This window comes from Manacus candei, unplaced genomic scaffold, assembly GCF_025592945.1.
Source record: "Manacus candei isolate 608988 ecotype Guabito, Panama unplaced genomic scaffold, ASM2559294v1 h1tg000041l, whole genome shotgun sequence".
In the NCBI taxonomy this organism is placed as follows: Eukaryota; Metazoa; Chordata; class Aves; order Passeriformes; family Pipridae; genus Manacus; species Manacus candei.
This window is the reverse complement of record NW_026138089.1, coordinates 4,230,757-4,256,668: the sequence shown is the minus strand read 5'-3', so window position 1 is coordinate 4,256,668 and position 25,912 is coordinate 4,230,757. Positions and strand designations below refer to the sequence as shown.

General features: G+C 37.9%; 1 protein-coding gene across 6 annotated transcripts in view; it reads left to right on the top strand.

Moving 5' to 3' along the window:
- Positions 1–25,912, top strand: part of CNKSR2 (connector enhancer of kinase suppressor of Ras 2) — a 205,143-nt gene that overhangs the window by 154,557 nt on the left and 24,674 nt on the right. For all 6 annotated transcript variants that reach the window (XM_051794856.1, XM_051794854.1, XM_051794855.1 and 3 more), the window contains 4 exons: positions 2,474–2,545; positions 8,205–8,272; positions 13,474–13,574; positions 14,751–15,288. In XM_051794856.1, coding sequence (XP_051650816.1) covers positions 2,474–2,545; positions 8,205–8,272; positions 13,474–13,574; positions 14,751–15,288 — 779 coding nt within the window. The remainder of the gene's footprint in view (positions 1–2,473; positions 2,546–8,204; positions 8,273–13,473; positions 13,575–14,750; positions 15,289–25,912) is intronic.

Below are 25,912 nucleotides of genomic sequence, written 5' to 3'. Positions count from 1 at the left end.
AGGTTTTCTCTTAAAACAGTGACATAATGGACTTCATTACAATGATCATGGGGTTGAATCACAGAATAAGCTCATACAGGAAAAGAAAATTAATTTTTGTGGGTGTGTGCCATCTTGCCCAAAGAAGGCTATTTTTTTGCTTCATCATGAATCACAGTACTTGACTAGACCAAAATGAAATATGAGCAAGAAGACTGCCTAGCTGCTTCTGTCCCTTTATTTTCCTAGTTTCCCTTTCTTCTTTTTTTTCCTAGTTTTCCTTTCTTCATTTTTTCCTTTCTGTTAGGGGTTGGGTTTTTTAATTTGTTTGCTGGGAGTTGGAGAGGTTTGTGTGATACCGTTACACTTGATAAGAAGCTTTAAACATAATACAGAGACCATGGAGATAAAAAAGTCCCCAAGTTATGGCCAAGCATCAATATTTAATGTAACTCCAAGTTAGTTAGCATCATCTCAAAGTTTGCTGACACAGTATATCAGTCCTGAGGCAGAGTTAAAAAGAGAATGACAGCAATTTTTGTATTTTTGATATATGACCTAAAGGTGTTAAAGAATGTTTCTTCTCACCAGTTTATGCTGCTATCTAGATTTGTGCCATTGCACAAATCCATTTATTATTTAAATGCAAATTCAAGCATATGTAGCAATATGACAGGTGCATACTGCTACAGAGATATTTTTAGAGTCATTATTGTTCAAAAATTTTTTGCCTTGCCTTCTAGTGATTTGTAGAGTTCTTTTAAGTTTAACAAGGTTTTGGAATTGCTGAAATTTGTAAAAAACAGTGTTTGCAAATGTAAAGTAGTATGACTTGAAGGACATAGAGTTCTATAGAAGGCAGTGACCTTTTATCAGTTTGTTTGTGTATCTCTTCAGGATGAACTCTACTCTTCATGATGGTCTCAAAGAGCAGAAAATGAAAACTGCATTTAAAAAAAAAAATATATCAGTTTGGGCTTAATTGTCCTGTGTCCTTGGGCTACATGGCTGAAGTGCTTCATTTTTAATTTTTGTTGGGGCAACAGCATAAAGTCAACTCTCAGAATTGCACCCTGCTTAAATTGTTTTGGTTTTGTTTTACTTGACTTAGTATCTACTGGATAGTAGCATGTGAAATGCAGCTATTAAGACTCTTTGCTTGGGTGGCATATAAAGATAAAAAAAACCTCTAAGAGTCCAGACGACAGATGCTGTAACAGTCTTAAGAAGTCAATTTTGGGTCTCGGTTACTTGATGATGTCTTTCTAAACTGAGCAGATGTCACTGTACATCTGCTTTGACTTGCATAACATTGTGTCATGCTGTAACGTGTTAGAGGAATTCCTTTAGTCTCAATTTTATGTTACCTTCTCTAGCAGTAGCTTTCCTTGATAAAAAATTCATATGCCTGCTTTCCAAAACATGCATGTGTGTACATCTGTGTACACACACACAGACATATATATTGAAAATCGCAAGCATGATGCACATGAAGAACATAATGACCATTTTCCTGAGACATAGTGGATTAGAGAGTGAGAACTATTTTATTACCTTATATATATCTTTATATATCTTTATATATATATATATATATATATATATATATATATATATATATATATGTATAAAACTCACTGTGTCTCAGGAAAATGGTGATGATGTTCTTCATGTATCATGTTTGCAGTTTTCCTTATCTTCTTTGGGACTGTTAAATTTTTTGTACTTATTTTAAGAAACACCTCCAGAAAAATTATTCTTCTGTACTGTAAATTATTAATAATTTTAAATGCATTTTCTGGTTCTTCAAGTACTTCACCATAACTCTTTATCTATCACAGATAAAAGATTCTTTCTAGTAATTTATTTCATATTATGTATGAAATGCAGTAATTCTCTCAACCCGTCATGGTGATTACTTTAGTGGAAAGAAAAGATGAGATGTAATTGCCCATTGCTTAGAATGACCTCATGAACACACTGTTGATTTATGACAGCTTTTCAGAAGTCAATCAGCACATCACATTTTCCTGTTGGAAATGCAGTCATTAGAGCTAAAGGTAATATCAAAGTCATTGGGATGTGAGAAATCACCAGGACTGAGAATTTTTCTGTTGTATTGAATTAATTGTTCTGTCAGTTTTCTGTTCAGAAAAAATTGACAGCTATATGTATATCAGCAAAATTACCTGATACATAAAATTTTATCTTTAACTGGTTAACTTTATCCAAATATAGTACACTGCAGGTGATGGTGAAACAATTATTTATGCACATATGAATCAGGAATTATTTAGAACAGGGTAGTTGAAGAGCACTTTACTTGGTGAAATCTGGCACAATCCTAAAAGTTGTATGTTCGTACTGTTTGGGGGCATGCAACAACTCAGGAAATATAAGCTCATCTCATTCCTTTGTGACCATGCTGTCTTACATCTTAAAAAAAAAAAGAGTTGTGCCATTACATTTTTATAACTATGTTTTTCCTCTACAGTGCATTCAAAGCCTGCCATCCTAAGATCAAAAGTTTTTATTTTGCTGCTGAACATCTAGATGATATGAACAGGTAAGGAAATCTAGCAAAGTTCAAGGGCACATTCCTTAAATGTGACACTTCTTGAAGCTAGTAATAACACAGTGATAATAAAGTATGTGTTATTCTAAAAAGTTATGTTTAATAGCTAATGAGTGCAGAGTACCATTATTACTGACTGGCTTCTGACTGGTTAAATATTTGATTCATGCAAAAATTACCTTTTCTTGAAACAAATGTTTGAAGATTCCCTGTTTCTAAAAAGAAATAAATGCAGTATGTGAAACAACTCGAAAGGCAATTTCAGAATTCCGGGTTTCTTGTTTTGGCTCTGTAGCACCTGCCAATGTGAGATATCTCCAACTCCGCTTCCGAACATACTCCCAAACAGATGTGATACTTGCTCTGGGAATCCTTCTGTTTCTTGCCCTGGAGGGAATAAGAAGTTAGAAAAAGCTTTAAAGTGGTCACTGCTTTTTCTTCTGCCAGTCTTGAAAAATGAGAGAGGGATTACAAGGAATGAATTTTGCAGATTCTCGCTACTGCCATGAATTTAACCTACATGTTGAAGTGAATTTGGTGTGGAAAATTCCAACATCTCAAAAAAGAACAAGGACTTGACTCTTAGTTCTTTGAGTATTGACTTTTACTCTATCTATTTTAGACCATTTTTGCAATTTTTCAGAAACATGATTGAGACTTCAGCACAAAATAAACACAATTCCTCTTAATTTATTTGAATGGTAAATTAAAACATGGATCCCATGTCTATACAAATATTTGAGGGGTTATTTAATTTATTTTCACAACATAAACTGAAATTAATTCAGTTCAAAATAATACACCATTTTCATCATATGACAGAGAACACAAACAAAAATCTATTATTGCAACCTGAGAATTGTTCTATCTTACATAATGTCTGTGGATATCCTCGCCGACCAGAATTGTTTTTAAAACAGAGGAAAAAGGAGATAGAACTGAACCCATAAAACCATTAGTAAGTGCTACAATCATGCTTTAGTCTCTCCTGTGTGTACTAGATTCACCTACCTGGCAGAGCACCTTCAGGGTACTGCCAGTTTGTTACTGATAATATTTGGCTAGAAAAGCAAGCTGATACTATACTATGCTTACTTTTGTTTAGGAATGGCTCTCTGTTAACATTTTTTCAGAAGTTTGTGCATTACTGAGGCTCACTTCAAAAATTTGTCCTCAGTGAGAAGACTTAAAACCTTTTCATTTGTTTGTGGAATTTTAGGCTTGCCTTTGCTTGATAATTCTGTCAAGCCAGTCACTTAAAATGCAATTTGCTGCACACCAAACAGAAAAATGGCATGGTCTATATGGTATATCCTGAACTACAGCAGTAGCTAAATCACTTCTATCAGCAGGTGCTCAGTCAGTATGACAAAGCACCTTCATGCTAAGGATAACGATCTATGTAACTGTTCAGTAATCAGAAAGCAGCAGCAAATGTGCAACAATTCTTTAAAAATATATTGCACAGTCTAAAATTCAAGAATTAAGAGATTTTTAACTTCCCAGCACAAATAGTTTTTTATCATATTTTGAAGTAAGTGCTTCTTAATTCATTTGGAATAAGCTTGACAAGATTTGATCTGAGTTATACACATGTAAATTTAAAACAACTCTGTCAAGGCCTATGGAAATTCTTACATCTGAGTTGCCATCAGTCTCACCAAAGAATTTTATTTTTTCTCTTTGTTTAATATATTAGAAAAAGTAGTTTGCTTTCATAAACATTGAATCAACTCAATAGATTGCAAAAAGAGTGACTGAAAAATAATCTTTCAAATCCAGTGATAAGAAAATACTTCCTGTCTAAAAGCATTTTGTAGCCTAGATGAAGTAAAACACAGAGTCAAGTTATCAAGTTAAATTAAGACTCTTGATCATTTTCTGTTCTTTTTTTTGGTCAACTTTCTGACATACATTCTAATTATGTATCAGGCAGTCATTTCAGTTCTGTTCATACTTGAAGCAGAAGAAACAACAAAAGAAAACTACTGATACATAGTCTGACTGAAAGTTCAAAATGGCTCAATTCCCTCATCCTTTTTATAAAATTATTTAGTTGTTTTTATAAAAAAATGTTTGCAGACTGTGAAGTTTTTGTTTGTGTGTATCTACTCACATAAAATGGGTATTTTAATCTCAGGTAACTGTCATTAGTCAAATTTTCTTACTACTTTTATGACTGTGCCACACCATTGTGCTGGTAAGGAGTCTGGAGAGCTGTGACCACTGAACTATGTTGCTGTGGTGTTTGAAGATCCTTTTATCTATATGGTCACACCAGCAAAAGTGTTCTTTTTACCCATATAGCATGCTTAGTCTGGGTGAGAAGAAGAACTGTTTTGCTTGTGTAACTGTATAGTCATGTAAACGTCTTGCTTGGAAATTCACTGGGATTCTCTTCATTCTGGTTGAACTGCAGGCAGATACTTACAGACACTCTAAAGTATCCATATTCCCATACAGCAAGTTCATCCTATATCCTTGAGGACAACTTTGACACCCTGCTGTGACTAAAAGCATTGCATCTACCTGCAGCATGAGATTAGATAGGAAAATGTTTCCTACCAGTCTATGAGAGTTCCAGTACTGTGCATCCTTCTTTGCAGAAATTGCAGATCTACAGAAAGACAGGGTTTTTTTTAATCTTGTTCTAGGTATCATAAAATTGTTTTAATTAAAAAGTGACAAGAAATTAATGTGCTATTATTAAAAAAAAAAATAAAAGAAAACCTAGATGACTGCTGCAGCTACCAGTGCCACTCTATTTATTCTCATACCTAGCAAACAGGTCTTAAAGAAAATTAAAGCTGCATTTGCTGTAACGAAGCAATATTTTCTTGGCCTCTTGTCCTCCAAAGGTTACAGTGGATACCAGGACACACATATTAGAGGGAAGAAAGGTATAAATCTTCCCATGTCCTAGGACTTTGAAAGAAAGAAATATTTGTCTAACTGTGTGCTTGGAACTTTTGTCCCCAGTGCATTGTAATGCAGGCATGTTTTACTCCTCTTCCATTCTGCGAGAATTTCCCTTTTGATACAACCTCAGTGTGTTGGATTTCTCATAAAATTCTAACTTCAATGAACCATAACTCTAGCCATACTTTATTAAAATCATATTAATTCTCTAACCATATCTGAAGAAACTTTAGCAGCCACATATCAAAAAATACGCAGAAGAGGTCAATACCTTGTTTTTGTTTCTAGACTGGCAAACTACTCAAAAGCTGTGGTTGTTAACAGTTTACAAACATGTCAGTACCTTTTTGTTCACCCCACAGGCACTGCCAGTCATATTCCAAACCTTGACACAGATCATGAACTGCGAAGATAAGTCTCTTCTCTCTCTCTGTATCAACATGAGAGAATGGTACACATTTCCTGGGTTCTCATTAGATTATACTTTTCGGGAAACAACATTTTTCTAGAAAGAATCATATCTCATAGCTCTGAGCAGTATCCATTGACTGTCAGTTAAGTGTTTGTTAATTTAATTGGTTGCCTCACTAGCACGCGCACTTACCAGGAAATGCTATCTCATATTTAGGACAGAATGAAGTTTTCCAAGAGGAGAACCTTTATAGATGTATCATCTAATACTTTGTGCCCAGCAGCCCTACTCAATGGGGTTCAGTAGGTGGCTGTTCCCTGCTGGCTGTCCAGGTGGGGAGGTAAGCCAGGAGCTGAACTTGGGAACATGAAATCCAGAATAGGCAGGAGGAAAGCAAAGGGCATCTCCGCTGCCTGCTGTACCATTTGATAGAGCAGATGCTTGTGTTCTTGTGCTGCTTTACCCTTTGGACACAGACAAGTCTATGGCTTTTCTGGTCCTTCAGCAGCATGGGGCTGGAGTGCTTTGGGTGAGGTTCCTGTCTCAGTGCCTCTGACTTAGGCTGGCAGAACTGTCAAGACAGCTGAGCTTTATTCCCCAAAGGAAGTCTTCACATATCAGGAATGTGAGCCTAAAAGATAGCTTGGTAATGGGTCATCTTTCTGCTGGGAAGGTGTGAAATCATTGTCTGAGACATGGTTTGTTGGACTTGTGTTCCTATGTGCCACTTGTTTTTATAACCGTATGGCACTTCTAAGAATTATAATTTAAATTTTAAGTCTCTTCTTCAGCTTCCCTATTCTTCTGGTAAAAGTTTTGATTGTGTGGTAACATTAAGTATTCTGCAATCACTTTAGGAGTAAATCTCTAGCTTTCTTCCCATTGTCCAACACTTTATGGACCATTGACATGGTTTACAGATCATATATGTGGTCACTGTTTGTGGAAGGACAGTGACAGCTGATAGAAAGTGTCCCCGCCTATGGCAGGGGAGTTAGAAGATCTTTAAGGTCCTTCCAACCTAAAACATTCTATAATTCTATTACTCCATAATGACAAGAGTTAATTTCTAGGACAGTGACTATATTTTATGATCTGATGCCTGCTTACCCTGCACTGCAATGTCTTGAAGACTAGCATGCAGGAGTCATTACAAATGTGTATCCTTTGCTGAGATAAACAACCTGTTTCTGTGCATGCAGTAGGCAAATGAAACCCATCAGGCACGGTTTTCTCAAACAGGGGTTTCACATTCCTGAAGAAAACGCAAACCTGACTGGAGTTGTCTTTCTGTATACCCTAGCAGTTAAATTGCAAGCCAGTAGGTTGGCAAACCAGGCCTGTCAAGTCCTGACTATGGGATGACTGGAGCAAGTAATTCCAGGTTTACCATGGAATGGACAACCGCAGGAGATTGCCATGGTGGTTTAAAGCCTCGTTGATGAACGACCTGATTCATTGTAAGCATTTGGCTAATGAATACACTGAGAGCCCCATGGGGGAAGAATACAGGTTGAAACTGCCCTGCTATAGACAGTAGAGTGTATGCTTGACAGTGACAGCCCTGCTAGAGGAGAACAGCAATAGCTCATTTGTTTTTTGGTTTGGGTTTTTGGAGGGTGTGTGTGTTTGTTTGGTTTTGTGTTGGGTTTTTTATTTTTTTAAATTCGTGCAGTTTATGGAAGCAATTTTTCAAGTCTATTTTGAGATGAAAGCCTTAGATGTGAATTGCATTGAAGCAACTATCTTTCTCCCTCTGCTTCTCTGACACAAACACAAAAGTGAATTCTGATATGCCTCCTTCTCTTTGTATATGGCACTGTAGGTAAGCTCTAAAACACACAATGGCATAATTTAACCACACTGTCTGCTTGGGAGTGAACCTGTTTTTTTTAATGCTGGTTTCTGCTTGATTCCTCTGCCAAGGTGCCAGTTCTGGCCTTAAAATGTTGCTTAAATCTCTGAAAACTGGTTTTTATTCTTAAGAAATCGGAACAACAGGAGTATTTGTGTGATGGCATATCTGTGAGCAGCAGTCTTAACAGCTCTTTGATTATCTCCAAAACCTTTATTTTACAGATGTTTGACTTCATACATGGTTTTCCGTTTGAAATAAAATACTTGCTGTGAAAACATTTTGTTCAATAGCAAAATCATAGATCTTTGGAGACTCCCTGAATAAGAGTATCAAAGAGAACACTTGTCTAATATGAAAAATAGCATCTCCTTCAGATGTTCCTAGCTTTGTTTTTGATAGAAATGCACCCAAAAAATTTAGAGGCTGTATTGGTATCACTGCTTCTTTTAATATTATTTCAGATGGCTAAACAGAATTAACATGCTTGCTGCTGGCTATGCAGAAAGAGAGAGGATCAAACAAGAGCAAGGTAATGTGTTGTTATTTTGGTTTCCTCTGACAGCTCTTAACACAAGTTCATATGTTCTCTTTTCCTTGCTGTGTATTAGGCCTCGTTCTCAACTTCTGAAAGCAATTCATGTGTGGGTATCACTGCTGTTGCTTTACAGAATTCCTTCTCTTTCAGGGGTTTAGATTAGCTCCTTCAGATTCTGATCCACAGACACTGGATTATTTCTGAGAAGGCTGCAGAAGGTAGTTAAAAGCAGCGGATATACTGGCAGTAAGCTCCTGTATGTGGTACCAAAGAATCTGTGTCCCTTATCAGAAGAAACTTAAGAATCTGCAAGCTAAAAAAAAAAAATTAAACATTGTATTTGGTGTTTGAATTCACAGAGGGCAGGAGTGCATGAAATTGGTCTCATGAACAAAACCATTCTTCTAAAATCTGTTGATATAACGGGATTTCCCCTGAAGACTTTAATTTTAAGGCCACTTAAATTCTGTGATTTCTGCTGATGTTGCTCTATTGTAGTGTATGGTACAGCCCTGTTTGGATTTCATTTGGAGTTGCAGGCTTACAACATGTTACATCTCTTTATTTTTGGTGCCTAATATTTCATGAGTTAAAAAAACAGCATGTATAAAATAATGAGTTGCTTTGCTTTAAGTCATTGCATGAAAATTCCTGTTGGCAGACAGCAAAAAGAAAGGGTCAATCCGATTGTGTTGAGGAGGTTGTTTCTTAGAATTACCAGTGACATCCACAGAAGTGTGGATCCAACTAGCTCCTTTGGTAAACAGATAGCTTTTGAATACATGCTTTTTTGTAACATGTGCACCCAGCAGCAGGCACCAGAAAATCGCAGCAGTTGTGATGATCCAGACCTTATCCAGGTGCCTGTCTGCCTGCTGCCCACTGAGTCAAAACCTCACTTTTTAGTTCTGTGACTCTGAGGTCTTCATTTAAAAGGTTCTGGGTTTTGGCCCAAAAAACTTATAGCTCAGACCTGCAATCGCAGTGCACTTAGTGCATTTACTATAGTCTTTTCTTTACACAGGCTATATTTCTAGCCATTTTCCAGGGAGAGTTGCATTCAAAAGGCTATCACTAAGCTTCAAAATTTGTTACATGGTGTGTGGTTGTGGTTCTATACCAACTTATGTGACAGCAGCCTTAGGTCTGACCATCTGACCTGATACCATGTTCATCTTCCTGAAGAGAAAGGTGTGGATGGTCTGTCTCTATGTGTTGTTGAAGTGCCATTTTCCTGGGAGACACTGTCCAAAAAACTCCTTTCCCTGTTCAGAAGCAAGAGTGACTTTGCAGCCAGGTAGAAATATCAGGAAGGTGGGGTATTCTATAGCAGTAGGAGATTAAAAAACAGCATCAGAAAATTATGTCTACCTTGATTCATAGCCTGATCACCCTCACCACAGAGAATCCCAGAGGGATCAGCCTGGTGTTGAGGAGCTGTGGCTTACAGCATACTGATGTAATTTGGAGGTGATATTGTGCATGGGAAGGTTTTTGGGCGCTCTGTCACTCTCACACATAACTAGGTTGTATCTTCTTTTGCCTCATTTCTAATCATGTCATCTAGTAAGTGCCACTGCTTATTCTGGGAGTGTTGCCCACACCCTGTTTTAGTCTGGTGTGGTCCTTGGCACATCATTTCATTTTTAACACCAGGCCCTCTGCATTCACACAGCCCAGTATAGCAGCAGCATGCTCACTGTTCTCCAGTCATGTTCTCAATGCCTCACCAGACTTAAAAATCAGTTTGAGAATCCATACTTCCTAGGCAGCACTACAGCAACCTGTTTGGAGGGAAGTGTATACCATCTGTCACTGCTTGAAGAGGCTGCGAACAAACTCTGAATCTTGGAGTCTTCTAGGAAATCCTCTGTGTTGGCATCCAAAGCCAAATTCAAACTTCTATTGACAGTAGGTTGGCACTAGAATTACAATACCATGTGGGACAGTAAGGGAAAAGGTGTATATTATGCTAACGCTGTCCAAGTGCACAATTGCACACATGATATACCTTTCAAAATCCAGATGAATTTGGAGAAATATTTTTGCTACTAAGAAATCACTGAGTGATAAAATAGCAGATGATCCAGTTCCTAGACATGAGATCATGTGCATTCAAGCCTCATGTAGCCTATTACTAAAATATCTCACTATTGAAGATAATCAGTGAAACCCCACTGACTATGGAAATTACATCCCAGGCGCTGATGGAGATCTTTATTACCACTCTAACACCATTCACTCATGTTGATTTGTTATATACAGTTAGGTAGAACTATATCCTCTTAGTGTTGCTTAGTTTGTATTTAGTGTGGGAGTCAGTATCACATTCCCCTCTCACTGCCATACACTGTTTTAATGCCTCTGGTGATTTTCCTTGGCTCCCAGCACGAGGGCTATTATACAGCTCAGTAGTGTCCCTAATTAGCAGAGGTATCAAGTTAGCAAAGTAAAACCTCTCTATCACTTCAAGCATTTTTGCAATTATAGAAACTGTGAAGCTGAAATTTTCTGTATTCAGTGACTGTACCAATTGTCATCTACGTATTTGATTTGACAAAAGGTCTTTTATTTCTGTTCAGTTCAGCCCTTTGCAGCAAACCTTTATAATACCTCTGAAACAATTCAACAGTAGTTGTCAAATATGTTTCAATTAACAGTTGAATGGTTCTGAATCTAAAGTGCACAAATATATTTCAAGTGCTTCAGAGATGCACGAATCACTGAATTGTGGGTGTAGTGCTGAATAAAATGTTACATTCTGTACAGAACAGTTTTATAAAAATACCATCAACTTTCCATATTAAATACAATGAATGTTAGCAATACAGCAAGGGACTTCCTTGGATGGAAAAGTTATAGACTTTCCAGTCGTATAAATCAGAGGAAAAAAAACCTTGCTTATATAAATAGAATATATTTCATCAGGAAATGGCAGGTCAGTGTTAGTTTATATATAATATATGCAGTCTATTAGTCATTGAGAAAACTCTCAAGATATACCTGATACACAGAGCCTTATCCATGACTGAATTGGACAAAATCTGCAGAGAGAGATACAGCAACTCTTTCATAGCATCATACATGTTTTAGATAGACTCTGAGTCAGTTGCCAAAAGCAGAACATTTTTAAAAGTTGGTGAGAGGCTATTTTCATACATTTTATCTGCAAGTTGACCCCTGTAACTGCAGAAATTTTCTATACAAGCTGTAGGTTGCCAGCAGAATTCCCTGTCTGAGATAAGGTATGCAAAGGTGTGATTGTACAGTGTTTTCTTGTGTGTGGATTTGACAGCAAGAACACCTTCATATTTTTAGCCAAAATTGGAACCTGCACTGAGACTGCTAGATTTTACTTTCAGAATAAACAGTTGAACTCCAAGCCTGCAGAAATGCAATTCTGACAGGTTTCTCACCACACATTGCACTGTTAGGCTGTGCTGTAATAGGAGCAAACATATCTATATGCCAATATTTTCAGGCATCTTAAGTTGCTGAAAATAAGTTTTCTTAAAACTATGATTTATTTGGAAAAAGACTTTTCATTGACTTAGTCTTTCCTTCACCAAAAATTAATTATTTGCAGATGTCTAGAGACATAACTGTTTGGATTTTTTTATTTGGTAGTCATGAAAACTTTATTTATGCAACTTATTTATTGTACCCTTTAAAAAGAATCAACTATAAGCTTGCAGGAAGCAAATCAAAAGTCTCGGAGTTAAAAGCAGAACTGCTACTGCATGGAAAGATTAAATACATAAATAAGGCTGTCCCCACCATTACTACAATATAAAAATATACAAAAATTTAGGGACAGCTGTTTCGAGATGGTGTCATTTAAAGGTAAGTTTTCATTTTAACTCTTGAATAAGATTAGATACGGTAGATAATTAATCATACAACACAATAATCATAATTGTAACAAAAAATCATTAAAGTCAAAACTGTATGTTGTGTCTGCTTGGATTTTTCATTTGGATCATTTATGAAGTAGTAAGTCATGCAGTTCATTGAACACTTACCAGGCAAAGTAAAAATTGTCTGAGATAAGTTTGTGAGTAGTCTGAGCTAAAGTGTCCTGTCATACAATGATTTACCAAATACCGAAAGGTAATAGAGTCTGAAAAAACATTACAACAGAGATGTTTGCATAAGTCTTACAACGTGTAAAAGTGTTAAATGTTACCTTACCCATCTTTAGCTGAGTCAGCACTTAAGTAGTTTTCTTAGATAAGGAATATTAACGTCCAGTGTCCTTTTAGTTAGATGCCATTCTGCCTCAAAAATATTTGTAACAGAATAAATATAGATTCCCATGTAGTATATTGTTCCATGTGTTTTCCCCTTTGAAATAAGCTTGGCCAAGATTTGATTTCCTCTAAAATGAAACTTTATAGCCCGTTAAATTTAGCCTACAAGATCTGCGTCCTTTATGCTTTCTCATCCATGTTTTGGAGCTCTGTTCTTAAATGTCATTATTATATTTTTCCTTACCATACCACCGTAATGTTCTTGCATGGATAAGAGGGCAGCAGGTGTTTTATGAAGCAAATATATGATATAAAGTTTTTATGTCTTATCTTAAATGGAGGGTTTTGTTATTAGAAATTGAATTGAAAAAGTTTTGTAACTAGTAGAATACAATGGAGAAAATGGGTAGAAAAATAGCATTAATTATTCATACTTTTCTAATTTGCCAGTTGGTGTTAATTACATTTGTTAATGTTATTTGCAGCCAATGAGAGTTGAGCAAAGCTATGTTTTTCATCTTTTCCGTTTGAAAAATACTTCCAGTATTTTTCAGGCAATACATGTCCAATCATAATTATTTTTGTGGCTGTATAAATTTTTGAATATCTGATACTTATATTAAGAGTATTCTGTATGCCTGTTGTATTTATATAAGGTGTGTACAAGAGTTAAATTTGTGGCTCATTTGCAGGTTGTCGTTTAATATCTCTTTAATGGGACATTAGACTTAGTATACCCCATAATGTTTGGAATTTTCCCTCTTTATATTAAGACAATTCCAAATCACAGCAACTAACATTTAGGGCTTCAGCATTCACTAGTATTTCACTCTTGATAATACCAGTGAAGGAATTTCCAGTTACTTTTGTGAAAGCAAGTTTCTGATATACGAATACATCAAAATGTGTTGGTAGTTTTTGATCTGATCCATATATAACTTGTAGATTATTGGAGTGAGAGTGACAAGGAGGAAGCTGACACTCCATCAACACCGAAACAAGACAGCCCACCACCCCCATATGACACGTACCCACGACCACCTTCGGTAAGTCACCTGCAACTGTCTATAGGAATGTCAACCAAAGTGCCACTTTTACCTACTCCCCAGCCTAAGAGTAAGTGCTTGTGCCCCTTATGGCACTTGTTAGTATATTTTTTGAGTCAGTGCTTGACTTGAGGCATTTGTTAAGTGACACATATTGCTAACTTCAATGGCCATCACTGCTCTTTTCACTGGTTTGTAGAGAACTTGGATTTATGATCCCACTTGCTGTACAGAATAGGTTAAGTCACAGAACTCTTTCTTCCTGTTCTTCATTCATGATGGACACCTACTCATCCATGCAATCTCTTACCACCCACTTGTTGACTTTCCTGAGAAAATGTTATTACCTCAGCAACAACACAGACTCTTCTCTAAGGCTCCAGCAGTTGAGCTGTGAAACTTTACAGTAACAAATTGCACTTGCATTTCCAGACAAATGCCAACATAAAAATGTTCTGTCTTGTATTGCAAACAGCGATGCTAGTTTTGTTATTGCAAAAAAAGTAGGTTTCTCTATAAATTGGAACGAAAATGGATTTGTTTTTTTCTTTTTCTTGAAGCAGTTGCTGATATAAAACTAGATTACAGACCTCTAACTTATTCTGCACTGGCAATTTTAATTTTCATGTCTGTATACTCAGTGTTAACTAATGTATCTTAACTTGAATATAATTTTTGAAATGAAAAACGGGGAAGGCAGGGGAAAGAGAGCATTCATGATGTTTAAATTGAATACAATACTTTATCTTACAAAATTATAGCTCTTTGAATCATGGCGCTGAAGCACTGCAAACATAATTCCAAAGAAATTTTTAACAAGATGCAATAACAACAGGTATTTTCAAGATTTTTAATGAACCAGGCACATGTCTTCTATATCTTCCATAGTGCCATATTCTGCAAAGTTTTCTGCAAATAATTTTCCGCTTATTCTACAGATTAATGGACAGAGTAAAGATAATTATTATGAATAAGCATCAGTATTTGACCTATAGGTGTGACATGTATAGATGTGGGCATGCACTGAAGTTAGGATCAGGGCAGGTTAATTAGGTGAGTTTGTGCCTTTGTTACTGAACTGAGTGCCATCAGTGATAAGGAAAAGCAAGGTAATATTGTTAGCAGTAGGTCCTGGTCTGCACTGATCTGAAGATTGCTCCTTTGCTGACCTTGTAGATGAGCTGCACAAGCCCTTACGTGGAGCCAAAACACAGCCGACTCTCATCCACGGAGACCTCCCAGTCACAGTCGTCGCACGAGGAGTTTCGCCCGGAGGTGGCGGGGAGTGCCACCGACTCCCCGGTGCGCAAGACGGCGAGCCAGCGGCGCTCCTGGCAGGACCTCATAGAGACGCCGCTGACGAGCTCAGGACTCCACTACCTGCAGACGCTGCCCCTGGAGGACTCGGTGTTCTCCGAGGCGACCGTGGTCTCCCCCGAGCACCGGCGGCAGTCGACCTTGCCCACCCAGAAGTGCCACCTGCAAGACCACTACGGCCCCTTCCCCTTGGTGGAGGGTGAGCGGATGCAAGTGCTGAATGGGAATGGGGGAAAGCCCCGAAGTTTCACTCTGCCTCGGGATAGCGGCTTCAACCACTGCTGCCAGAGCCTTTCAGTTGATGCTGCCGACCACCACAAAGAAGCACAGCAGAAGGAGGTTGAGGAGGAGGAGGAAGAGGAAGGCAAAGCAGCAGAAGAAAACCAGGAAGATAAAAGTAAGTATGGGATATTTCTGTGGCTTTTCAAGTGTCCTGTTCATGTAACATAGAGATTGGTTGTCCTTTTTCCTATCAAAAAACCCCAGTGCTCTTTCAACAACCCCCATGTTTTACCAGGTCCTCTTTGTCGCACACCTCTTTGATCTGCCTCATGTATAAAGCTTAATAATCAGGGTGCTGCGTGACCCCTCATGTTCACTAGACACTTGCCCATAGGCTGGTCTCCAATCACCTTCTACTAGTAATTCTTAGTTATAAATGGATTTTACTTCCATTCTTTCTTCATGCTTCCACTTGCACAGTATCCTCCCACACTGACACTCATGTGTTTCAGTACACACTTAGTAAGGTTTCCAGCCAACCCCCATCCAGGCTGTAAAAACCACTTGGTAAATCCTGGAGTGCAGGGTCAGGCTGTGATTACACAGTATCATAGTATCATCAAGGTTGGAAGAGACCTTTAAGATCATCAAGTCCAACCATGAACCTAGCACTACCACTGTAACCCCTAAACCATATCACCCAGCACCAGATCCAGATGCCTCTTAAACATCTATCCAGGTAGTCAGGTCACAAGACATCCCAGAATCTATAAGAAGTTGGAAAAGAGAGGGTATTTTCCCCAGTTCCTCACCTTGTGATTTATAAAGAGAGAAGTTCAAAAAACATTTCAAACAAACAAAAATAACAGAGATAATTATGTGACCGGTGAGGCTTAAAAAAAAAATCATAACACTGAGTAACTGTCACTTACATGACACATAAACTTCATAGAGATTAGTGCTACTTGTCAAAAATAATCCAAATAAACAGGGATTAGAGAAGGTCCCTGCCCCTCCTAAATGTGTAAACACATTTCTGTGTCTGTTCCATGCTCTGTCCTTTGCTGTCGTTTATGGAGCTTCTCAGCATGTGCTGCTGGCAAAGTTGAGTTCACACCCAAGTTGCAGGGTCAGTCAATGAAGTCTGCATCCATGAATTGTGGAGTTACACTGCAATTAAGTTACCTGAAGTGGCAAGGAAGGCAGGATGACTCCTGAAGCTCTCAAAGGGTCTCTGCTATCTGTTCCTTCAAATTCAGCTTTTTTACTGCAGTAAAGGAGGATAAAAATGGTAAAGAGATAGGAAAGGGTAATAAATGCTTTGGATAATTAACTGCCTACCTAAGTTAATTCATTAAAGTTAGCACCATTGTTGGGCATTAAAATTCATATTTAGTCTACTTGGGAAACATCAGCAGTTTTCCATTGCCCTTATGCTTTAGTCATTATGTTCTAAACATCTCTAGTGATTTCTTTTGCAGATATTAAATTTGATGCAAACAAAAGTTTAAAAAGGCACTATTTCAGTTGTGTTCATTCATGACACTTTCCAAAAAACCTATGCATTTATTAGGGTAATATTAGACTCTTATTGACTGTGAAATGAAGCTGTCTAATTAACAGGGTTAAATTTCATCAGCCATGCAGAATGTTTTATCCTATTTTTAGTCTTCAATTTTTGTTTTCAAATGAGTTTTTACTGATAGCAATATAAAAATATTTCTTTAAAAAATTCTTACAGAAAACAGAAAGGGTCAAGGAGACTTTCCATGGTCTTTGCTGTGCTGTTTGGGCATTACTTACAGATACTGTTGCAGAGTCTAAGTTGTTAGGTGTTTTAAATCTGAATTACAATGCTTTTGGTCTTACCTTACTAGTAAAGGTCTAGTGTTTGATTTAATGGACCAGAACTTGGGCTCTTCTCCATCTTTCTATACCAATTTCCAAAAAAAGAGAAAAAGTTTAATTTTTGAAGTGGACTCCCTATATACACGTACTTTTTTCTTTGAGTGAGGAGGTTTTCTTGGTTGAAGCTTTAACAGATTATTTTTAAGACGTTAATGACCAGCTGGACAAGTGAAGTGCTCATGATGAATTACTGACCATGAAATTATAAAACTAGAAGTAAAATACTGTTCAGTCTGTTGAAAAGTTTAAGTGTTGAATTGCTTGTCGCTATGGCTGCAATGTTCTGTTTGCAACGCTGAATTTTCCAGTACCCTTACCAGTAAAAAGCTGGAGGGGTTTCATGCAAGTGGTGTTCTTAAGTGCAAAATTTAGTTTCTGAGCTGAAAGATTTGCTTACATCTGCTAAGGTGCTGATAGGATGGGTGTCCTTGTGTGTGCTACCTCACTGCCTCCTTCACCTCCATTGCTCTGGGAAAATGAAACATTGCAACTGGCTGGAGAAAGGCAATCCTCTCTCTTAGAAATGTTTTAATCTCACCTTGAATGTTCTCTCATGTGATATCAGAACCTTTTAAATATATTTATTTGCCTTACACATTTGTGATCCTGACATAGTTCTGGGTATTTGGATGATTATATGTGTTCTTGTGTGTACATGTATGTGTTTTAAAGCTTAATCATTCCTGTTGCTTTTTATGCAGTACAAGAATGCAGCTCCTTTGCAGTTGTTGCTGTACAAGTTAAATGTTATTGCCAAAAGTTTGTTTTCTTAGCTTTCTGTTCTTACATTCTCACTTTTAGAACCACCTGAGTTTAAATCAAATAGCAAAATGTGGTCCTGTTTCTTCCAACTTCTTTTGCAAAATTGTTTTCAAATAACTGCACTACAAACCAGGAGCTCCACCTTTCTTTCAAATGCTGCCCCCAGCTGCTATAATTTAACATAGTTCTGTTGACTTTCCAAAGCTACGATGATTTGCAACTAAACATCTCTCAGTCAATCGCTGCTTTATGCCTTAAACAGATATTGCAAGACTTTACTGACACTGCAAATAGTTCTGTGTATCAACTCTGCTGCAATGCCTGGATACATATGCTAAATTGAAAATACGGGTTGTCCTTTCCTCTGTTTGTCAGTCAGGACCTGACTTTGTTGCGTGTTCAGTTACTTCCTTTTGTCTTGTTGTATCATATTAACAATGCACTGCTAATCTTCAATGGATTGTTTTATTTCCCTAATGACTTTTGTGTAAACCATTTAGATGTTCCATATTGACACCGTCCTGCATTGGTCTCTTGCTTTGTAATCCAAGAGGATTCTCCTGTGGGATATTTGAGTTTGTCCGTGTGTTTGCTCCTGATGGTTATGCAAATGGCAAACAACATTCAGACCTGTGGCACCAAACATCCCTCTTGCTGTGTTGTTCAGAGGCAGCCTGCACAGGCAGGGCAGGTCAAAGGCTGTGGCACACTGCATTGCATGTCTGCGACTCAGTTAGGAAGGACAGGTTGGGCCTTTTCAGGTTTGTTTTCTGCTGGTGAAAGGTAATAGAAGGAGACAGGTGTGCATCATGGCATTGTCACTCCCTTCCCCTCTGGCCCCAGCACTGTCTGCCCTCTGTGCACTTCAACAGATTTCACCACTTAATGCTAAAGAACGCTTCTAAGATCTTCTTCGGAGACTATTTCCAGCTTTTGCTCCAGGAAAGCTTACCTCATTTTTTACCTTCTTTTTTTTTTTAATTTTTTTTTATGGTGGTTCCTTAATTTTCAAAGACTTCTTTGGTTTGTGGGACAGTAACACGAATTACTAAGGGTTCAGCATTTAAGAGAAGTAGGTAACTCGCTCTCTACACAGTGTAACTGACTGTAGATCCCTCCAACTTAGCTGCAGAAAAACCTGCACCTTTTTTCCATACTCCCTAAAAAAGTCCTTGAACAACAGCAGCATCTGTGGGAGTCTCTGGTGCTGTCATCTGCCCAAAGAGTGCTGGTACAGGAGCTCTGCTGCTGGCTCCATGTGCTGTGGGGTTGACCAGAGGAATATTGGCACATTTTCCAGGGAACTCACACCTGGGACCTGCAACAATGTGCAAAGGAGCTTTCCACTGTGCTGGCTCCATAAAATTTATTCAGGAATATGGATAGAAAAGCGTTGATGTCTATGTTTGAGTTTGAAGAAATTACTTAGACTGTCTTCCCACTGCTAAACTCCATTTCCTTCTGCTTTGTTCCTTGCCTCTTTGTTCTCTTGTTTCTGCAAGTTTTCAGTCCTTTTCCTGCACTCTTAAGTACTGTAATTCCTCTTGACATGTGTTTAAGATTTTTTCTGTTGCTACCCCATCACTGCAATTTCAGAGTATCTTCTATATAGGGTGGACAACTATAACAAAGGCTTAAATAAATTTCAATACATCAATGGCTGCCCTTCAGGGGCAATTAAAGGCTGGGAGGCACTTGTTTGCTGCATTGATTTCACCCTCCAGAGTGTTTACAAGACGTTACAATCTTCCACATGTGACGTGTGTCACCTTGAAAAGATTTCACAGTGTTTCTGTAGGCTGGCATTTCCCTGGCATTTTGCTCCATCACCACAAGCCCTTGTTCAGGTTTGCAACATCTCCTGGCATCCCATGTTTAGTCCCACATAGGCTTGTGAGTGCTGTCCCCAAGGAACACAATAGCCTCATGATCCAGTCTCTGAAATTTGGCTTCTAACCTTAAACTACTGAAAACACTTGTCAAAGGCCAGAGCAGGAACTAATGTCGGCATTTCGCAACTCAGGGAGATGTCCAGTACCTGTGAAGGGTTTCAGGAAAGTTCACCTTGATGTCAGGGAGGGCTAGTCACTGAAAGAAGTATCAAGTGACTGTGCTGAGGTACCAAGCCTGAGAGGTTTTTTTTTCTTTTTTTCCCCTGTAGAAAAATTACAAGCCAGCAAGAGAATAACAGAAAATGAGAACACTTTCTCCCATCCCACCTCCCAGTTGCAGAAATGAAATTCAAGGTGGTAGTGCTTTCACAAAGTAGGACACAGGAGTTTAAGGAGTCCTGTGACTAGCAATGAGTATCATGCACTGTGCCCAAAAAGGTGTATCCATGCGACATCCTAGGTGGCATTTGCCTACAAGGAGTCAGTGCTAGTAAAAAATATACTCTGAATAAGGTCAGGTATTTCAGATTCTGAAATGCAGGTCCAGGGAGGCTTGCCTCTTCTTAATGAGAGGGCAGTGCAAATGGTAACTCTCAGAAAGATCAATGTTTGCCAATTAAACACTATATTATGAAGTGGTACCCTGTGTACCACTTCTAGGTTTTGCTTCTCTGCATTTTGGGTAAGGTGTCTTCACTTAAGCAGGGTTTAGGCAACAGTGAAATGTGGGAGTCAGGACGAATAACGCAGAGTGCCTGGACTGTGTGCACTGGAGTTGATGAGGATGTGTGACTGAAATTAATAGGGCTGTTTGCTTTTCTAACAGCCTATTTCCATTTCAGAGAGGATACCATTAGTGGTGTCCTGTCATCTGACCACCTAGTTTTAACCACACTGAGAGGCAAGGGAGAAACCATTAAGATACCGTATCTTCCCCTTTGTAATTATTCAGGTTAGTAAAGATGTGATTGCCCAGTAACATCTTAAATAAGCAGAGCTATGAGAAATTACAGATAATATTTCACATTAGAAGTATTCCATATGAGGCTGATGAATAGCACAAATTGCAGCACCTTCTGGGAACTAAGGACAGTGTCATTCTAAATTATTGCCTCCACTATCAGTCCTGTACAACGGAGAGCGTTTGCCAGGGGTTTTTTTGCCTGACATCCTGGGCGACACAGCCCGTGCGTTCTCAGACACAGGTCTGCTTTTTCTAAGCTTTGTTTTTGGAATCTGATTTTTCATTCCTGATTCCCATTTGAGCCTTCCTGTGGCACCTGGCTGGGCATTTGCACTCCTGTAGGCTGAGGACCATCAGCATTTTGTGCCTTGTCTGCTAGGAGGAAGTCTCCATCCCTCCTGCCCTCCCACTGCCTCTGAGGCTCCAGCTTTGCTGTTAACTCAGAATGCTTATGTAATTGCTTACATAAAAATGCTGCTGAGTTATGTTCAAAAATACGATCTTAAGCCTGTTGATTTATAGTGTAAATGGCTAGCCTGCACTGCTTTGGATAGTTTATATATTTACAATGAAATTTTTATCAGTGTCTCATGGAAAAGCAGGGCAAGACAGTGGCTACCATATCACCTGGTCTGCTCTTCAAAGCAAATGCTTTACATGCAGAATGTCTAGTGGGATGGTGTTTATTCACATATTCTATTTTATGTGTTTTTAACTTAAGTATTTAGGGCTTCTTTTGTCATAAGATCCACTGAGATCCTATGAGAGCTGTTAAATTTGAAAATTAATGTGGGAAACATCATTGTTGGTAATTTAGGTGATATGTCAGGCTAAACTTCTTTATTCTTGTTAAATTTTAAGATTCATTTTTACCTGATAGGAATTTCTATAAGGTTCCAGAACCAATTGCATATTTGGGAAAATTGTCATCCGAAGTAAGAGTTGCTTAGTTGTCTTCTAACTGCCATATATGGTGTATGTTCAGTTGTGTGAATAAAAATGTCTTTTAGACTACTTATTATATTATTAAAATTACTGATAGGAAGGCTAACTTAGGTAAACAAGTATTGGGAGTAGGTATATTTCTTTCTGAGCAGGTTCTTTAATTAAAATTTAAAATTTATTAAATAAAGCTTTTCCAATTCTCCTATGCAAAAGCAACCCTATTAGAGAAGTGAGTTTGCATTCTACATAAAAATGATGGGATACAAAGCCTCTGTTTCCTGATTTTAAATTTTTCAGTTTGAGGGGAAAAAATTGCCTGCAGTGTTCAAAAGCCAAATATTGAATCATTTACTAAGTAGCAATTCAGAAAGCAATATGGGCTGTCATAAGAGTAGTTTAATTTTGTGCTTGTTAGTGTTTATTCATATGAATGTATTTCACCCGCAAATATATTGTTGCCATATATAAAATTTTATTTGATTTCCATTACCCATGCTACTAAAAATGCAAAAGAGAGGTGAATTCCTGCTTTTCTTTTGGTTTTAATAGCTCTGTGTGTCATTGCCAACAAAGGTCATTTGCTTTTTCCTGAAATATATGGATTAAATTGTCTTTTTATAAGCAAAAGACATGCACAAGAGAATTTCTTACATGGCCATTTTCCTAAATTATTTTTCCTGCAAAGTTTCTTCAATTCAGTTACTAAGTTGGGGACTGTCAATGGAGCTGTGGTACTGCCCTACCAGAGATCCCTTTGGGTTAGGTGGCGAAGCAAGGAATCTATAGATGTGAGAATATATTTCGGGGGGGGGGGGTATGTTCTGCATTAATTCTCTCTTTAGGTGTTATGTAACTGAAGTGGTTTACCTTCAATTTTTCCATTTCTAAGTGTAAGCAAACTCTGTCTCTGCTGCTCCCCTGTCTGAGTCTGGCTGCAGAGATTCTGTCTGTGGGAAAAGGCAACTCATAAATGGCAGACTACTTCACAAGCAATAGAGGAAAGACAGTCTAAGCCCTGCAGGGCTCTCTGTTTACCATACTGAAGGATATGCTATTGCTTCCCAGGTTGCTGGCCTGACACATCTCGGTAGGAATATAAAAAGGCCGTTTTTGTGCTTGCAGATTCCATCCCCTTGATTCTAAATGTGCTTTCATTCTTAAATAATTATATGTAGCTTTTTTGAAATTATTTTATGTATGAAAAGGAAAATCCAACTTCTTTTTTTTTTTAAATTAACACATAGTTTTCCATTGAAAAGAGAGTTTTCCTGTCCTGGAATTTAAACTCACATTCATTTTGATTTCAAACATGAAAAACTTGCATTGTTTCTAAGAATTTACATAAACCTTCTCACTGAAACTCACTGAAAATTGTTTTAAAGACACTCTTAGATTTGACCACTGTGATTTAATTGGAATTTTTCCCTGAGAAGAGTTTTTTCACTGGATTTTTTGCAGAACTGAGATAGTTCCTCATTGAGATGCAGCAAGGACTTAGCCTAATCTGCAAGTTTCTAAATGCAAAGGAAACAGAAGCCTACAATAAAAAAGTTAACCACCTGTCACGTACATGAGAATGTTCTTTCAAAATGTATAATTTTAAATTTTCTACTTTTTTTTCCAAAGCTAAAAAAAAATAAACCCTTTCTATAATCAGTTGTAATTAAATCAGAAGAATATGGCACAGTATCAGTAGGATTAGGAGAACAGAGGAGGACCAAAGTCTTTCCAGATTATATTTATTACATCTCCAGGTGGTACCATCTGGTATGTGTGGCTCTCATGGTCTTTCAAGACAACCATTAAAACAGGGATGAACTTGAGTCAGTAGTGCTTGGAAGGACATGGGAGGGATGTAGTTTTATCAAACTACTACCTTGGTGAACATCTGGAGAGTCACGAAGTAAACATGCATTATTTAAGTTAAATTACTCTTCATCATGGGAAGCAGGATGGGATATTAAAGACCTCAATGCAAACAGTCAGCATCCTGCTAGAATTTTTTTTTTGCTGGACAAAAGACTCAGGAAAAGCCAAATATGTTACAAAGCTGTTTTGTTTGGTTTGATCTATTTTTTTAAAAAATCTTCAGAATTTTGATATTTAAAATTAAGATTGTCATGGAGGCCTGTGAAATAAAAAATTGTTGCAGGACAATTTTTTGTAAAGAACATCCTAGCCTGTTTTTCTGGCTAACTTTCCTTTTGGTGACTAGCTGCTGCTCCAGAGGGTCACACATCCTGTGTAGGTAGTGTATCGAACCTGCCAGCCCTATGCAACTTCCTCAGATAGTCCTTGACAGCTAAAATGGTTTGGCTGTCAGCGATTCCATTTTGGAATCTTAATGTCCTTACTGGTTTCTTAAACCTTTCCACTGCAGGAAGGCAATATATATATGTTAAAATCTTTGTCCCTCCAAAGAGTCTGGTGAAGCTGTAACTGTGCTGTGTGTGTCTTGGAGCCAGTGAACTGGAAGTGAATTGAAAGATTATTTATTATAGCTCTGCCCTCTAAATCTGGAGCTACTATACCTACCTGCCCATAAAAATCCCCAGTGGTGGGCATTCTTCATTCCATCCAGACAGTGCTTTTCCTTTTTGTTCTCATGGGAATTTTTTTCTCCTAACGGATATTGAATTGTTCCCACTGCAATTTAAGCCCAGGATTTCCATTCCATTATGGCGCAGAAAACAGACTGCTTTATTACAGCAGCTCTTCTTTTAAGCTGAAAGGTTTTTATGAAGGTTGGTTTAGTTTTTTTCACTGATAGCATTTGCTAGGCCTCTGGCTCCTCTTTCCTGGGTGTTCCAGCTGACTTGCACCTCTTCTGCGATGGCAGAGTCCAAGCTGGGTGCAGCACACTTGACTGAGACCAGAAAGGTTGCTTTGCCCTGGCTGTTTTATGCTCTATACTGTGATAAGTATCTGTTTGGCAACTATACTGTACTTCATATTTCACTTTGGGCTGTACAGTATCCCAGATGCTTTTCTGCTTAATTGTTGTGTTTTCTAATCGCGGTTGTTCTGATTATTCCTTCACCTTTTACATATCCACATCAAGTAGCTTATGTTAATAAAAACCTCAGGTGAATTAAAATGTCAAATTAATTGGGCTAAACCCAACCAACAAACAAATAAATATGACATTTTGTAAAACTAACAGCCTGACTAGACAAAAAAAAAAAAAAAACAAAACCCTGTAGACTAACTTGGTGTATGCCAAGATCTGTGCCTGTTAGCATAGCATTTACCATATTGTTATATGAAACTTGGCAAGGGATTTCGTCCCTCCAAATCATTCGAACTTCTGAGACTGTCCTCCAGCAGTCTAGGAAATGTTTCCTGGCACTCTGGTGTTTGTGAATTTTAATAAGTTTATTCTCTTCCACCGTTCAGGCTATTAGTGCCATCTGGGACTGTTTCTGGATGCAGGAGACATAGTGCAGCCTTCCCGGTTAACAGCGAGCCTTTGGTGTCTCCTCCATCTGGGCTTGGCTTTTGCTTTCAGGGGACACCTTGGATATGGGAGGTGGCTAATATCACTCACTTCTGGGAGCTGAACTACTAGAAGGAAAAGATTGTCCCCTGTCTCACATCCATTCTGCATCTAAATAGCCAAGAAATGTTACCTGGAGGTAGATGGGGAGCTGAAGGCTCATTCTTTTGTCAGTTGGGGTTCCATCAGTCCCTGATGGAAAAGTGCTTAACACTCAGAGTTTCTAATAACCATGTGAGTTTTATTTGCAAGATCTGTTGTTTTTCAACATCAAGCATTGTCAGTTGTTACGAAACAAATGTGATAATACAGTTCTTTATTAATAAACAAACAAATAAAAAAGCCCAGTAATCAGGCAGTTTTGCGAGGATCTCTGTTCTTATTCATTATTAATAAAATAGATTCCTAGCTTTGTTTTTGAAAATTGTTGTTCAAAAGCTAGAAGATAAATATTTTTTTGTCTCCTTTTAATGGGCCACATTTGCGAGTTTTGGAACCTGTTGATGATGGTTAACGCTCCAACATCGTTGTACTGCTGTGATGCTATTAAATACCACGATTTTATGAACAAAGCATGAAACAAGTTCTCTGCAGGATCTTGTTGTATTTACTTGAAGAAAATGGCTGCGTTTTAAGTAGGATTTTTGCTTTCTGGCTCCACATTTTGAGTACTGCTGGCATAAAATAATATTAGCTAATTATTTCTTCTCTCCTGGATTCCAGAGGGATAAATTTTGGGCTTTTGGAATATAAAATATCACCACTGATTTGTTTAAAAGTATTTGAATTATCACCATCAGAGAGTGAGGAGAGAGGCTGCCAAAAAACCTTC